The sequence below is a fragment of the Trematomus bernacchii genome, unplaced genomic scaffold (assembly GCF_902827165.1).
Source record: "Trematomus bernacchii unplaced genomic scaffold, fTreBer1.1, whole genome shotgun sequence".
Taxonomy (NCBI): domain Eukaryota; kingdom Metazoa; phylum Chordata; class Actinopteri; order Perciformes; family Nototheniidae; genus Trematomus; species Trematomus bernacchii.
In genome coordinates, this window is record NW_022988176.1 from 345482 (window position 1) to 360532 (window position 15051).

Here is a 15051-nt window from a genome sequence, read left to right on the forward strand (position 1 = left end):
TTTCGAACGGCAATGGCCGTGGTTGTCTCCTCCTGATTGGTGGAGTTGGCCCAATAGCCGTAGCGCCACCGTCCTGACGTCAGGACAGTGTTCAAATCTGGATCAGTTTTTATCAGATCCGTTGCAGCCCCTTTTTTAGAGATTTGGGTATGGAGGAAAATAGAGAGGGTTGTGTTTTCTGACACTTGGTGAGTTCCCTGGAACACCGGGGACACATATTCATGTATAAAAGACGTACAAAAGTGCATTTTGCATGATAGGTCCCCTTTAAATGAGTCATGAATCTGCTGTGGTTGAATGCTATTGCTAACACCCTGTAGCTAAAGGAGCGTCAGTCACTAACTGCAATGTGCAAGCATCATCATACTGTCTAATCTCCTAAAACAAATTGACCATTACACTTTGGAAACTTCATTAATGCACACGTTGGGGCTCTGCAATGCTCTTGTTTGCTGCAATGAAAACACTTATGTTGTTTGTGCCCTTTCCAAGAAAAATCCAGTCTGCAGTGCACTTACATTTATCCGTGCCCATTTGTCTAATCAGTAAATGCAGAAAAAGCGCTTGTTCAGGGGCTAAGCTGTATGCTTCACCAGCTCGCTGATGTTGATGTATTTTGTTCAAACTATCCGGTGTGTCTTCACGCTGCACTGTATTGTGCGATCTTGTGTGCCATTGCAATGTTGGTGATGTGACAATATATGTAGAGCTAATACTATATGTATGTCCATGTGTTTGGTGCTCTGTTACCATGCTGCTTGTTTCGTACTTAATGTGCGTCATATGGGATAGAAGTCTAGGCGTCTCCTGTATAATTGTGCAACCTCACATTCATCCTCACAAAGTGTTTCAGAGTTCATCGTGGTTTGGAAATCTGATCAAGTAATGTCCCTCTCTGTACCTGACCAGAGTGCAGGGATGTTTGTGATGCAGCTGTTAAGTTGCACCTGGGAAAAATAATTATTTTCTAAATAAACTTAATTTATAAATATATCAAATGTGTGTTTCATGTATGCATTGCCTTCATACAGAGTGCTGAAATGATTTGGTGGCAAAATGTTTATTATAAAGTCTACAAGTTCAGGATAGAAAAAATACAGCTCGAAAAGTGCAAAAAATCAATCATTTTCTACATATGCAAACAACAAGAATTAAATAATTAACATCAAGATGGCACAATATTTGACCTCATAGCACAAAAAGAAACAATCCTTACTGATTGGATTAAGTTTGAAATGCTTAAATTGAATAAGGACTGGATTGTGCCCATCACATCTCCTCATGGCCATTAGGAACAGAAGGAACCATTACAGTGCCCGCTAACTATTTCGATTCACATATAGTCACGGGAGCATTGTTTCAAGACACACTTGAAGAAAGACAAATGTATCCTTTAAAGCTAATTTCAGGTACAAATATACATCTCACAATATTTGTTTGACTTCAGTCTTGTCGGTGGCTCATGTCCACGCTGATCGAGGTCTGCTTCGAGTCTGAAAGGCACAAGCATATTTTAATATTGAACAGCATTTTGAAACTTGAAATAGGAACATTCAGCGGGACTTTCATCTTTTCTCCTGCCTTCTGGGAGGAGATACAGGAGCTTCAAGTCACGGACAAACAGACTAGAAAACAGCTTCTACCCCTGGGCCGTCAGGCTGCTTAACCTCTACACTTAATGCAATAACCGTAACCATCTCCACACATATACACACTTTAAAAATGATAAACTATTTTTATATCAATATTTGTAACTATTTATTCCCCCGTATGATTGCTTATGTTGTCTGTCCTACTGCCGTGTTTTTAATGTTATGTATGTCTAGTTTTTGCACACTGGGACAGGGTTGCACTTTTTGTATGATGACAATACAAAAATAAAATAAAAAAGGCTTTAACTTTTACCTTTTCCTGGTACCCTTTATCGGCCATCCTCTGTATCTCTAGCCTCAGCTCCTCCTCCTGGATTTGAAGAGCCTCCTTGTCCTCCTCCTCTTCCTCCTCTAATCTGCACCGCTCCTCCCACTGCTGTTGGTGCCGCTGCTCCACCTAGAGTATAAATACAGAAACAACTTAATATCTGTTTTTAATGATATAAAAAAAAAACACATCCAATCCTGTGTTGTTGGCTGGAATGAAAGGTAATATATATTTCTTTATGTTGAAAAAACAGTGCTATGAAATCCCAAACCACTGTGCCCACCTGAGCATTTATCTCTTCCATCCGTGCTGTCTTATGCCCCTCTTCCTGCTCCTTCTCCTGCTGCCTGGTCTCCTTCTCCAGCTCCAGATCCTGGATCAGCTGTTCTCGTCTCTTTAGGGACTCCTCCTGAGCTTCTCTGTTCTTCTGCAACTTAAGCTCAAGCTGCTGCTGTCTCCCAGCAAGTACCTTTACAAGAAAAAGGAGAAAGAAGGAAAGTTTAGCAGTCATACCATTTGAAAAGCATTAAAATAAGAATTCATTTAAAAACAATTCACCTCTAGCATGAGTCGTTCTCTGGCTTTCCTCTCCTTCTCCCACTGTGCTTCTCGCTTCTCCCACATACGTTGAGCCTCTTCTCTAAAATGGATGAGATACATAGGTTGGTGTTGGAGGAGAAGTCCTTTCCTGCAGAGTCAGAGCTTATTGAATCTTGGTGCTCACCTGCGTAGGATGTCAAACTCAGCCTCCCTCTCCCGCTCCAACTCAAGCTGCTCTTCAATCACGTGTTTCATCCAGGCAGCATCAGCGATGGCCCTTTCCCTCCGCGTGGTCTCTATCTTTGTGTCCTCCTGCTGCCCTTCCAGCAAGGCTGCCAGGATCTTACGGTCGGCCTCCTGGTGGGCACAGGGGGATTTGAATAAGGTGTGAAAACCAGGGCAAGTTGGATTATGTAGAACTATATATATATATATATATATTGTATCAAAACAGGGTGGAGTTGACCAACCAGTTCCTCCTGCACTTGCTGGGCTCTCCTCTTGAGCTGAGCACGATACTGACGGATCAAGAATTGCCTGGTGGAACACACATCCAATGAACCCCATGCCTCACCAGAATAAGGCATCATATAACGTGTGAGTCGTTATCTGCAGGAAGAGATTCCCTTACCCCATCTCACACTTCTTTCTCTTTTCCTCAACCGTCTTTCTTTCCCCCTCTGCCTTCTCCAGCTCCCATTGTTTGACCAGCAGAGCCTCTTGCTCCTTCTTCAGGCGAGTTGCCTTACAGAAAAAACAAGATTAGCTTTCACATCTGCAATGTTTGCCAAGCAGAAACACATTGTCCAAGTTCGGATTACCTCCTCTTCCCTCAGCTTCAGTTCTTCCATTTGTTTGCGAAGTTCCTCTGCCCTCCTCCGCTCCTCTGCGTTCCTATTCTCCTCGGCTTGCTTTATCCTCTCCAGAGCCTCTTTTCTGGTCCTCTCGTACTCATTTTCAAAGCGTTTTTTCTCCTTCTTCTCGGCCACTTCTTCCTACATGTTTAAAGAGCAGGGTCACTTACAGTAGGTGTTTAAACTTTCTTAAGTATCTGCCATTCTCAGGGGATCAATGTAAGTAGATTTCAGACTTGATACTGTGTTCACAGATGAGCCCAGTTTAATTAAATATTGATTTGTTTCATGAATAATTTGTCACGTAAAAGGATAACGGCAGAGTCTAACACCTTGTGGGTCCGATGTGTCATCACTGACTTAAGGGAGGGGATGCTTAAAAGTGGTAAACAGCCATTTTTACACAATTTGGTCTAGGTAAAATTCAGTAATAACGAATAAGTGTTTTTGACCTGTAGGTGATTTGGAGATTACTGTATTTACGGAGACAGTTATAAAAACATTATTGTGATGAATGTCTCACCTGTTTCCTCTCAGATATCTGCTCCTGCCATTGGCCGACAACATGATCTTTATGTAATGCTGACTCGACCTGTGGACAGATTAAAGGTAAGGACATACACGAGACAGGGATACTGATTAACTTGATCCTTAGCGGAAGGGATACCAGAACATTTTATTCTCTGGAGTCTACACTGGACTCAGGTTAACAGAAAGTCATGGAATATCTGCATCACAAGGCCTATTAGTTTCCAGATCAAGTGAACATCCTGACAAAAAGTGTCTGTTTTCTCCTCTTGCAGAGCTCTTCAGACGCACAGAACGGTTACTAGAGTCCTGAGGCCATTTATCACTTCATCGACAGTGAGACTTAAACTTAGCTACCTCTCGCAACTCTGTGTTGTTTGTCTTCCAGTGCTCCCTTAGCAGCTCTTGTGAAAGCTAGGGATAAAACAGAAAGGAAAGAACAGGATTTATACACTTATGGCAGAGTACTACCATGATCAGCACTGAAAAATAAGTTTTGATTAAATGCAACTACCTTTTTTCTCCTTTCCTCTCTTGCTGTACGGAGTTCCTCAGTCTTTTGCACCAGCTGACCTGCCGCTGAGCTCCTGTCAGGAACGACACCTCGGAGCTCCGCCTCCAGACGCTCTCGCTCCTCTTGAAGCATGGTCCTTAGTCGGTTCCTGCGCTGCTCCAGGCTGGCAATATGTTCCTCTTGTAATCTTTGTCTATGGTATGCTGACATACTGACAAAACGGAGGAAGAAAGAAATAAGTTGTTTTTCACTGGCTTCTCTATCTGTCAAGGGTTTCAGGGTCGTACTAGAAGAGATAATACCACATTTATTTACACCCTTTATGTTCACACATGTTGTACACACACAGACACATTATATATCACAGCACATTTATATAAGGGTACATAGATGTAAGGGTAAACACATTGATATTTAGTTGTTGAGACGAAAACATGGACTGTATGTATATTAAAAAACAAAACACTGAAAAAGAGGCATTGACTTCCATACTATTGCTCTCAAATATTGTTAAATGTATTTAGACATTTGTAGATGAAACACATTAGGTATCTCTCATAGAAAAATATAGACAAACTGATTTGTGTTGTGCCAAACAAACAGCTAATGTGTTTCCCAAATAAGTAAAAGTTCACAGGGAGCAATAGTTTGTAGAATACTGTCTCTTTTGAAATTTCTATGGTAAAGACACCTATATTTTACAAAGGTTATTTACTTACAGAGCCATCTAAGTGAGGACAGGGAAAGAGAAATGGTGTAAAACAGGTGAAAGAGCTTGCAATCATTTTAATAATGAACATTAACATGGAATCACAGGTGAAGTTCGTACTTTGCTAAATCTACTTAAGGAAAATTAGAATGAAATAACAGTATTTTATTGTTACAAGGAAGAGACCTGAAATCAAACTTAATTAAAATTACAAGTGATGTCTTTAATTCAATGATGAGAATGAGCATTACTTGTTAACTGATGTGGATCCAAGTGTCATGTGAAGTAACTAAGTACATTTACTGTACGATAGTAAAACAAGTATTATACTTGAGTAAATGTACTTAGTACTACAATTTTGGGTTACTTGTACTTTACTTAAGTATTTAAAAGTTGTGCTACTTTGCACTTCTACCCCCCTACAAATCAGAGGTAAATTTAATATATTTACTTACTTTGCAGATTTGGATTATTGACGCAAATAATAATCAACACTTAAATAAGACTTAAGAGAGTATTCCTACACTCTGGTACTTCTACTTTTACTCAAGTACAAGATCTGATTACTCCAAACTCTGGTTGTCTTTTAGTAAAGAATATATTTAGCTCTATTTGTTTATAGATCCAGCTGTGGTGCAGGAAGTGACCCACCTCTGCTGGTAGGAGTGTCTGGAGCTCCAGGCCTCCTGCTTCTGGCTGCGGACCCCCTGCTCTCTGAAGTACCGGGCGTGCAGCTCCCACTGCTGCCGCTGCCGGGCCTCCTGCTCCCGCTGCCGGGCCATCTGACCGGCCAGCCCCCGGGACCGACCGGGCACATGGGCCGAGAGACTCGGCAACGCCATAGACCTGAATCATAATGAACACACAACATAATAAGAAATCACGTTAAAGGTATCCTCGCTTACATTAACGTTGGGTGATGTATTGTTTACAAGTGAGCTAAAGTCAGTTTGTCCTGGCCAATCGAAAAGCTCTCACTACCAAGCAACAAATACGCACTTGTGACCATTTCAGCTCGATAACTAATACCTACTCACCCTTCCGATAGCACACTGAATTGCTTTCTATTGATGTTTGTTAAAACCAGTCCAGGTTTTGCATTTTGTAATAGACAAATCCTTATTCAAACCATGGATCCACCAGTTTTCCTTAGTTACCGCGCCACACTTCCTGGTTACTCTCACGCTACGGGGTGTAGTAAAGTTCAAAATTGTCTACTGGAGGAAATTGCGAAACGCACCTTCGTAAAAAATGTATGTGGCAATCTTATTTATTAAAAATAATAATTCATACAAAGTTTATAGTTCTGCTTATTTATTTATTTTCTACTATGATCTAGAAACATCACCAATATTGTATTAAACCGCTGTTTTGGTATTGTTATTTAGTGGGAATGCTGATACAGCATTCCAACTATATGTTATGCTACGGACAAAAAGTTTATTATTATTATTCCGCCGACTTATTTTGGCCCTCTTCTCCTCCCACATTCAACATCGCAGAAACTCCGTTCAAACATCAAAACGTTCAGCTCGGTCGGGAATCGCAGGCTATTACTTTTCTCATTCATAACTTTCATAATTCCAGAGATACATCCCATAATTTATCACATCTTTAACCATTGAAGTCAATGGAGATATTCTTCAGACTTCAACAAATCTTCATGCGACTTCAACTGCTAACTGTTCATTCATACTTTCACTCAGAAACCTCATTCCAACTTTAAAATGTTACACATCTTTCTGACATTATTCGTGTAACACAACTTTTAAATCTGATTCTTACTTTTAGAGATATTAAACATTGTTCAGTTGTTAAAGAGGTTTTCTTCAGATTTTAACATTAGTGCGTGCTGTCACAGCTAGAGTGGATCAAATCTTGAAATGTGCCTTCATATATTTTTTTTAAACTGCCATAATTCCCAAACCCTACATTCCTGAGACATAATTGTTCATGACAAACGGAGGACAACATCTCGTAGCTTGAAAAATGACAAATAATTAAGCAAAAATAATTAAACAAAATGCCTCTTGAGGGCATGAAGTGAAAAAACGTTCAACATGTCTCCATTAAAACCCATTGTAATTTCAGGCTGATATTTCCTCACAGCAGCAGCCGCACACCTTTAGTTAAACTGCCAAAAAGGCCACATTATTAACCCGAAAGTACACAAAAATTACACTTCAGATACTCAACTGCCTTGACATGCTTCACGTTTTGAAATTTCACAGATATCTGTTATCGTTCTTCCACAAAACGTTCACATGTAAGAGGTTTATCTCTCATTCAGAACAATGCAAACCTTTGATATCTTCAGAGCTCGTTAGCTCAACTATAAACACCTGTGTAATGGAACACGATGATGTCATCACTCCAACTGACAGCAGTCAGTTTATAACTGTTCATTTCATACTCACACACACACACACACACACACACACACACACACACACACACACACACACACACACACACACACACACACACACTCTCTCTCTCTTTCTCACAAACTCTCTCTCTCTCTCTCTCTGCCACACACAGAGTCTCTCTCCCTCTCTCTCTCTCTCTCTCTGCCACACACACACAGACACACACACTCTCTCTCTCTCTCTCTCTCTCTCTCTCTCTCTCTCTCTCTCTCTCTCTCTCTCTCTCTCTCTCTCTCACACACAATGTTCCAAACGGCCCAAAACTTCACAGGTTTGGTAACGATGCAGCCATCAACGCATCTAAGCGTATTATGGGGTGTCATCAAATGCCGTTGCCATGGCGACAGACCACTCGCCATGAAGCACGATGTCGCTGTAAGTCCAATGGAAACGGTCCGATCGTCCCCCAAACTTCGCTTGCATATCACCGGTCCAGCCCTCAACAGCTCTACGTCAATTATGGGGTTTCTTCAAATGCCGTTGCTATGGCAACACAATGCTCGCCATGAAACACGGTTTTCTCATAACTTCAGTGAAAATGTTCCAAACGGCCCAAAACTTCACAGGTTTGGTAACGATGTAGCCATCAACACATCTAAGCGTATTATGGGGTGTCATCAAATGCCGTTGCCATGGCGACAGATCATTCGCCATCAAGTTAGTTCAAAAGTTTGCAGTTCAAATATTCTGCTGCTTTTCCAAGCCTTTTTACTTTCTTTTCTTCACTCATCACACATTCAAGCCCCCAGTGTTCATGTATCATTTCAATCTAAATTCTTCACTTTCTTCTTACACATTACATTTCAGCATAGCAGTTTAGCATCAGCTTTTCAGCATAAAGCATTTCCACTAGCAATTTCTTCAGGAATTGCATTCTCTAGTTATTATTGTTATTATAAAATACAATATTTTGTGTTTTATTATTTAAAAATAAAACTTTATATTTTTTTAATTGTCTGAATTGTGTGAAAGCATATAATACAAATAAAACAAGAAAAGGCCATGCACTGACTTGCACTAGTTTCTACAGTTACCTTTTAAGCTTCTGTGTTGTTTAATAATTATTGTTCTGTAGATATACTGAATTAATTGAGTGTAACGAAATGGCAAATGCAGATACTTTAAGATATTCCACAAAGCCCCATTCGTTGGCAGTAAAGCACCACATGCGATTAAAAACAGAGGAAGAATAGTGTTGGGTCAGCTGATCAGACACATCATCTGACTTTCTTGTGTTTGTTGTGCACTAAACGCCATTTATCGGCTGTTTAAACACGGAGCGATGACCCAGTTAACAAGTTGACCACTGGAGGAGCCTGGATAAGACGCAACCTGGGTTCACTGTAGGTGACTGGTGTGTGTGTGTGTGTGTGTGTGTGTGTGTGTGTGTGTGTGTGTGTGTGTGTGTGTGTGTGTGTGTGTGTGTGTGTGTGTGTGTGTGTGTGTGTGTGTGTGTGTGTGTGTGTGTGTGTGTGTGTGTGTGTGTGTGTGTGTGTGTGTGTGTGTGTGTGTGTGTGTGTGTGTGTATGTGTGTGTGTCAGTGTGGGAGTATGGCACACAGCTTCTTCTGGTGTCACTGTATTGCTCCGCAGTTGAGGGTTGACAGCCTGTTGCTATCATCATTTCAGAGGTTAGAGTGTGTCCGGACTGAAGAGATGGCTCTGCTAATGGAGCACCAGTTCAGACAGATGCCTGCTGACAGACAGGTGGAAACAAGACCGTTTCTGGAGGCTGTGTCATACCTTCCACCATTCTTCGGTAAGTGACATTTCCACAGCAGTTAGAGGCCATATATATACGCACAACTATACAGGATATACAGGATATACTGTTGGGTGCAGCGAGTAGAGGCATTTAATACATCAATGATTAAGTTGTTAGAGTTATTCAGTGATTGTACAGTTTAGGAAAGATTGATGCAGCGAATGATTATTTTCATTATGGTAATCTGCAAATCAATTTCTAGGTTTTTTTCATTGAATAATTTGGTCTATAAGAGGTCAGGAAATAGAGAAATGTCCAAGGCAATGTCTTTAAATATCTTTTTTTGACAATCCAAAACCCACATTTATTAAGTTAAATATGATTTTAAAAAGAGAAAGCAGTAAATCTCCACATGACTGAATCTAAAAAACAGCATTTTGGCCATTTTTGGTTGAAAAAATCCACAAATGATTGATATATTTTCAAAATAATAAACTATTAATTGATTATTGTTCCATATACCGACTTAGCATTGCAGCTGTAGATTGGTGACACAGTCTAAGTGTTATAAGTATATTTCAATCATGTAGATTCATAGTGCTGTATGATTTCAGCTGAATATTGTTAACTTGTCTAAACATGCACACAAATGCAGGATTTTATCCGACAGAAGTCCCCTACAATTAACTTTTTATCAGACGTCATGCATCATTCATGTGGGATTTGTTCAACTTTGATTAATAAACCCATAAGTTGTTGTGAGGACAATCTGTCACAACACTTCCATCAAACCCAATAAAACGATCTTGCTCTTTCCAAATGATAATCTTTTTTTGATATCGTATTTCTCACCATCAAGCTGTCCACAATCCTTTAGCATGCATAATTTAACCCACTGGCCTGGATTTTTAGTTGTGAAAATTGATTAGTACGGTGTTGAGTTCCCCTCGCCCATTCACCGGCGGCATGGTGCACCGGAGCATCTTTGTGCTGCTTCATTCTGTATTAATATGCCAAAGGCATTCTATTGAATTTGCCATGTGAAACCCTAGAGAGGAACCAAGTCTGATGTCCATATTAAACTCTTTCCTCCTTGTCGCCATTGTTTTTTCCTGACCTAGAAATTGCTCAGCCAACTTTCCTACAAGCCATTAAAGTCCTGCACACTGGTATAGTTCATTCACACAGGTGTTTTAAATTAGTCTGCCTAATTAGCCCTCTTCTTTGAGGCTGCATGGACAGTGGATCCCCTGTTAGTTTTGCACCTGTTTTAAATGCTGGACAATTCATGTTTTTATTATTCTTATTGACCTTAGTAAACTACTTGCATGGGTCTGTCAAGCTTAAGAATAATAGACAGAATAATTACCTGTGTTGCAATGCAGGATCTATAACAAGTGGAGAACTGAATGGTGTTTGTTAACAGAAACATATTTATTTAGTTTGTTTGAATTCAATTTTTTCTAATTACATTTTACCGATGTTTAATTGTTTGTTTTTTTAAGATGCACTGTGTCTATGTAACAAAAAGAGAGTGGAACATATTGAGAGAGCCGTACAAGTTAAGGACATCCAAGAAACAAGATATGTTCAGTGTTGTGGATAGCATCGGCACAAAAGAGCAGACTTTTTCACGAGTAGTTTCCACTAACCGCTCAGGAGATAAAAGCTGTCTGTTGTGTCAGCGGGTTGTCCAGGAGCCGCGTGGGGTCGGGACTCTAGATGTCATTGTTCACCATCCTGTCACCAAATACTCCTGTAGCCTAATTAAAGGACACCTAATGATATGATAATACTGTGATGAAGTGTCTGTGAGAACAGCAGACTATGAAGGCCTAATCCAGTACTGTGGAGCTATTGTAGGCCACAAGAGTGCTTTAAAGATTGGAATATTTTCCCAGTATTTCACTTAAAGGTCACCTATTATGCAAAATCCGCTTTTTCATGTCTTTTATACATCAACATGTGTCCCCTCTGTGTAAAAAGATTCTGAAAGTTTCAGGAAAAAAGATTCTCTCTCTTTTTATCCTGATCCATTTATATAAAAACCTGTCTGAAAATGAGCTGATCAGATTTTGGCCACTTTATGATGTCACAAAGTTATTTTGGCTTGTGTAACCATTAGCCAATCACCAACCAAGGTAACCCCCCCCCCCCCCACCTTATCACCTGAATCTCCTCCTAGATCACCATTGTGTTCTTCTTAACCAAATATCTCTCAGAGGGGCGTGGGGAGTGGCTCCTTATTTTCATCTAAAGTAACAGACTATAGGATTATGGGATGTGATCGCTTTGGTGTTTCGAGCCAAACACTTCAGAGACATGTTTTGTAAATATCTGAGACCTATAATATATTGATGAAAAATAGTATAATAGGGGACCTTTAAAGAGTAACTCCTCCTGATCATGTTTCCACCAAGATTCAGTGGTTTAGTTTCTCACCTCACTGCCATGACGTACAGGTGTACTCCAGCATCCTGTCAGATTACTGCTGAGTGTTACAGGTGCAACAGAACACACTTCCCATTACAGGCAGCAAAACACTTGTAAGCCTGGTGTTAAGTGTTTTACTGTACTTTAGGTCTGCTTGATTTACAACTTAACTAAAGCTACACGGTACACCATGGAAATCAGTTAAAATAATCACATCCGGTGTTGAAAATGAATATCTGTACAGGTTTCACAATTTAAATAATTCCAAATGTCTTGTGTGTCCTTTTTAAACATAGTATTCCTTTAATTAAGCCTGACATGAGATTTCTTGTGTGGTGCAACAGGAGTTTTAAAGACAGAGCCACCAAAGAGTCTGTGTGGTTAAAAGGTCAAAGGTCAGGTTTTGTGCCACAGTTGTAATGTATAGTAGTATTTACTAACATCAAGATTTTATTGGAAGTGTATTTTCTTTTTAAATGATGTTGTTTGCATGTGACTTATGTAACTATGTGAATTAGAACTACTGTATAGCCACTTAACTTGATATGCATGTCAGTGGTGCTTTAAACTATTTGCACGTGCCATTTAAAAGTTTAAATATTAAGAATTGTTCATGATTGCGAATAAAACAAAAAAGCCATGCATACAGACCTACATTACAGTTATTACAGTAACCCTTTTAGCTTCTGTAATGATAGAGGTTGGTGGTCTCCATGGGAGGGAGAATAATGCTGGTATTCTTATATAGGCTAAATACTTTTTTTTGTTTACATACTGTAGGTACGTTTTAACTCACAAGATTCTCAGTCACTCTCTGTGTAAACATTCCTCCACAGACTGCCTTGGTTCTACCATCTTTGCACCATTAAAGGTGGACTTAGCTAGTAACATCACAGTAAGTATGTTTATTCTTTCATGTCACCTGAGTTTAATCTGAGGCTTTATTTATCCATTTCTCAGATTTGTTATAGAAGAATACATGTTCTGTTTTACCTAATAGAAAATCAAGGCAGTTTACGAAACCAACCCGGTGCGATTCAAGACACTGCAGCAGATTCTGGAGGCAGAGAAGGAAATACACGGCGCAGGATGGCCTAAAACTGGAGCTACATTGGCACTTCTGTGGCTGAAAAGGTTTGAGAAACTTTACATTTCAGGTTTTGTAGATTATTGAATTGCACGTGTTCATTTACTTTTGGGAAAGATCAAATCAAGGCAGGTTTATTTTATTTAGTCCAATCTCACAAATCATGAATATGGACTTTTTTTTTTTATGTACAACATATGACAGCATACTGTATGTCCTTTCTGACCCCATGCTTCAGACGATGAAACAATTACAGGCATATAGGAGATGTTGTGTGATAGTATACTGTAGGCAAGCAAGATACAATTACAATAGAGACATCCTTATGACAAAAATATATAACGAATGTGAACAGCATCTTCCAGGTGACCCAAACATCCACACAACCTCATCTCCACCATGTAACCTCTTAGTCTGCACCCATAATCACTGTGCGTGTCTTTTTTATCGACAGGGGTCTACGATTTATTCAAGTCTTCCTACAGAGCCTGGTGGATGGTGAAAAGGATGATAGCAACCCAAACCTCATACGAGTCAATGTTGCCAAGGCCTATGAAATAGCCCTGAAAAGGTACCATGGCTGGTTCGTGCAGCAGCTCTTCAAGGTGAGTCTTTTATGAGGCAGTTTTAATTGTGTAACATTAGCATACAAAATACACAGAGTTGTGTATGAATTTGACATTTTTATATTTGCTCTTCCAGGCAGTTCTTTTTGGTTCTCCATATAAGACAGATTTTATGAAGGCACTTTCCAAGGGTCGGGATGTCAAGGAAGAGGAATGCTTGGAAAAAATCAGAAAGTTCCTCGTCAACTTCACTGCCACTGTTGATGCTATTTATGATATATACACTAAGCTGAACGCTGAACTTGACTACACAGTGTGACCGCAGGACGTCCCTCCATTGGTCTTAGTTTACAAAGCCTTTCACAGTCTGCAGCTTGTAGTCTAAATCTTGACTTCATGTCTCCCTTCAGCTCCTCTGACAGCTCACTGTTGGAGTGTATGAATAATACTCAAACACATCAAATATTTGTGCACTTTTAAGCATCTGTGTTCCTGTTCTGATTCTCTCTTTACGCATTCTTCAGTGTTGTTTGACTCTGACGCAAGTCTCCATAAGCAGCTGCAGATTATTATTACAACAAGTCCATATTATTTTTTAATCAACAATGTTAACGTTATATTGTCCAAAGTTATTTGTTTTTTCCAGGCACCTATTCTGATAAGATAACATTTTTACAAGATGCTGCACGAACACTGTTATAAACAGTTTATTTCAAACATGCTTGTGCCTTAAGATGTAGCCACAGAGCACTTCAGTGACCTTTTTAGCTTTTCTGCCTTAAAGAAAGTATATGTATCACTTTGTGTAAAGCAGGCATGCTCTTTAAGCACCAGATGTTAATTATTACTGCCTCTTTCTTCCATGCTATGCAGGATGTAAATATGTATTCTAACTATAAAGCAATACTCTGTCCCCTCTTCTCTCAGGTTCTCACATTACACTGAATGTGTATTTTCTTTTAAACTTCTTCAGTCAATGTGATGTAAAGTGTTGCATTAAAACTGTGTTACCTTCAACACAGTGATTAGACATAATTGAAATGCTTGATGAAGCACATTACATTTCAAATGGGACAAATTGAGAGCAATCCGACCTCAAATGAAGGTTTTGTCGGTGTCCTTTCGTTAGTCAGTATTGTTTTAAGTTTATGTGCTGAAATGCTCAGCTAATGTCTCTTGTGGCTGAGATTATGTTGCAGTGCAAATATATAATGCAAAAAAACAAACCTTTTATTTTCAATGTATGTAAACTAGAATTTACAATAAAAGATATTTAATAATTTATGTAATTTTCTTAATCTTTTGGTGAAGCTATACAATTTTCCACAATTGTTTTAACTGATTAACTCTGCTCAGATCTTCAATGGCGGAAAGTAAATACGTATGTTTATTCTAATTTCTATTCTGATAACGTATGTTCTAATTCTAATGCATTTTCATTGCATTGCATTACTAATAATAATCCAGTACATTACATTACATTGCATTTACCTGACGCTTTTATCCAAAGCGACTTACAATAAGTGCATTTGATCAAGAAGATACAAACTTGAAGAAAACAGAATCATATAAGTAGGCCTACATCAGGTTTCATAGAGCCAAAACATTTCAAGTGCTACTCAACTGGCTTTAGATAAGCCAGTCCTTTATTAGTAATACGATATTACAATTTATGCTTATATAAGATCATGAACGCTGGATTTTTACTCATAATAATGTTTATTACTAGTATATTACGTTATAATAACGTAATATGTTTTGCATTTA

At 39.2% G+C, this 15051-nt stretch overlaps 2 protein-coding genes across 3 annotated transcripts; one reads left to right on the forward strand and one right to left on the reverse strand.

Annotated features, from left to right (window-relative positions):
• Nucleotides 1-1044: 1044 nt before the first annotated feature.
• Nucleotides 1045-7383, reverse strand: tchp (trichoplein, keratin filament binding). 2 transcript variants are annotated; one of them, XM_034122450.1, is made up of 13 exons: nucleotides 7368-7383; nucleotides 5717-5911; nucleotides 4357-4567; nucleotides 4200-4256; nucleotides 3838-3906; nucleotides 3282-3455; nucleotides 3092-3204; nucleotides 2931-2997; nucleotides 2645-2817; nucleotides 2479-2560; nucleotides 2204-2389; nucleotides 1906-2049; nucleotides 1045-1493 (listed from the first exon to the last, which is right to left on the reverse strand). In XM_034122450.1, the coding sequence occupies exons 2-13, from the start codon at nucleotides 5905-5907 to the stop codon at nucleotides 1461-1463; spliced, it is 1500 nt and encodes a 499-aa protein (XP_033978341.1). In that variant the 5' UTR covers nucleotides 5908-5911; nucleotides 7368-7383; the 3' UTR covers nucleotides 1045-1460. The 2 variants fall into 2 exon arrangements, with proteins under 2 accessions (XP_033978341.1, XP_033978340.1); XM_034122449.1 differs by lacking the exon at nucleotides 7368-7383 and adding an exon at nucleotides 6103-6249.
• Nucleotides 7384-8766: 1383 nt separating this feature from the next.
• On the forward strand, nucleotides 8767-14332 carry gltpa (glycolipid transfer protein a). Its single transcript, XM_034122433.1, has 6 exons — nucleotides 8767-8837; nucleotides 9123-9252; nucleotides 12468-12526; nucleotides 12632-12765; nucleotides 13173-13323; nucleotides 13421-14332. The coding sequence occupies exons 2-6, from the start codon at nucleotides 9150-9152 to the stop codon at nucleotides 13601-13603; spliced, it is 630 nt and encodes a 209-aa protein (XP_033978324.1). The 5' UTR covers nucleotides 8767-8837; nucleotides 9123-9149; the 3' UTR covers nucleotides 13604-14332.
• Nucleotides 14333-15051: the final 719 nt, after the last annotated feature.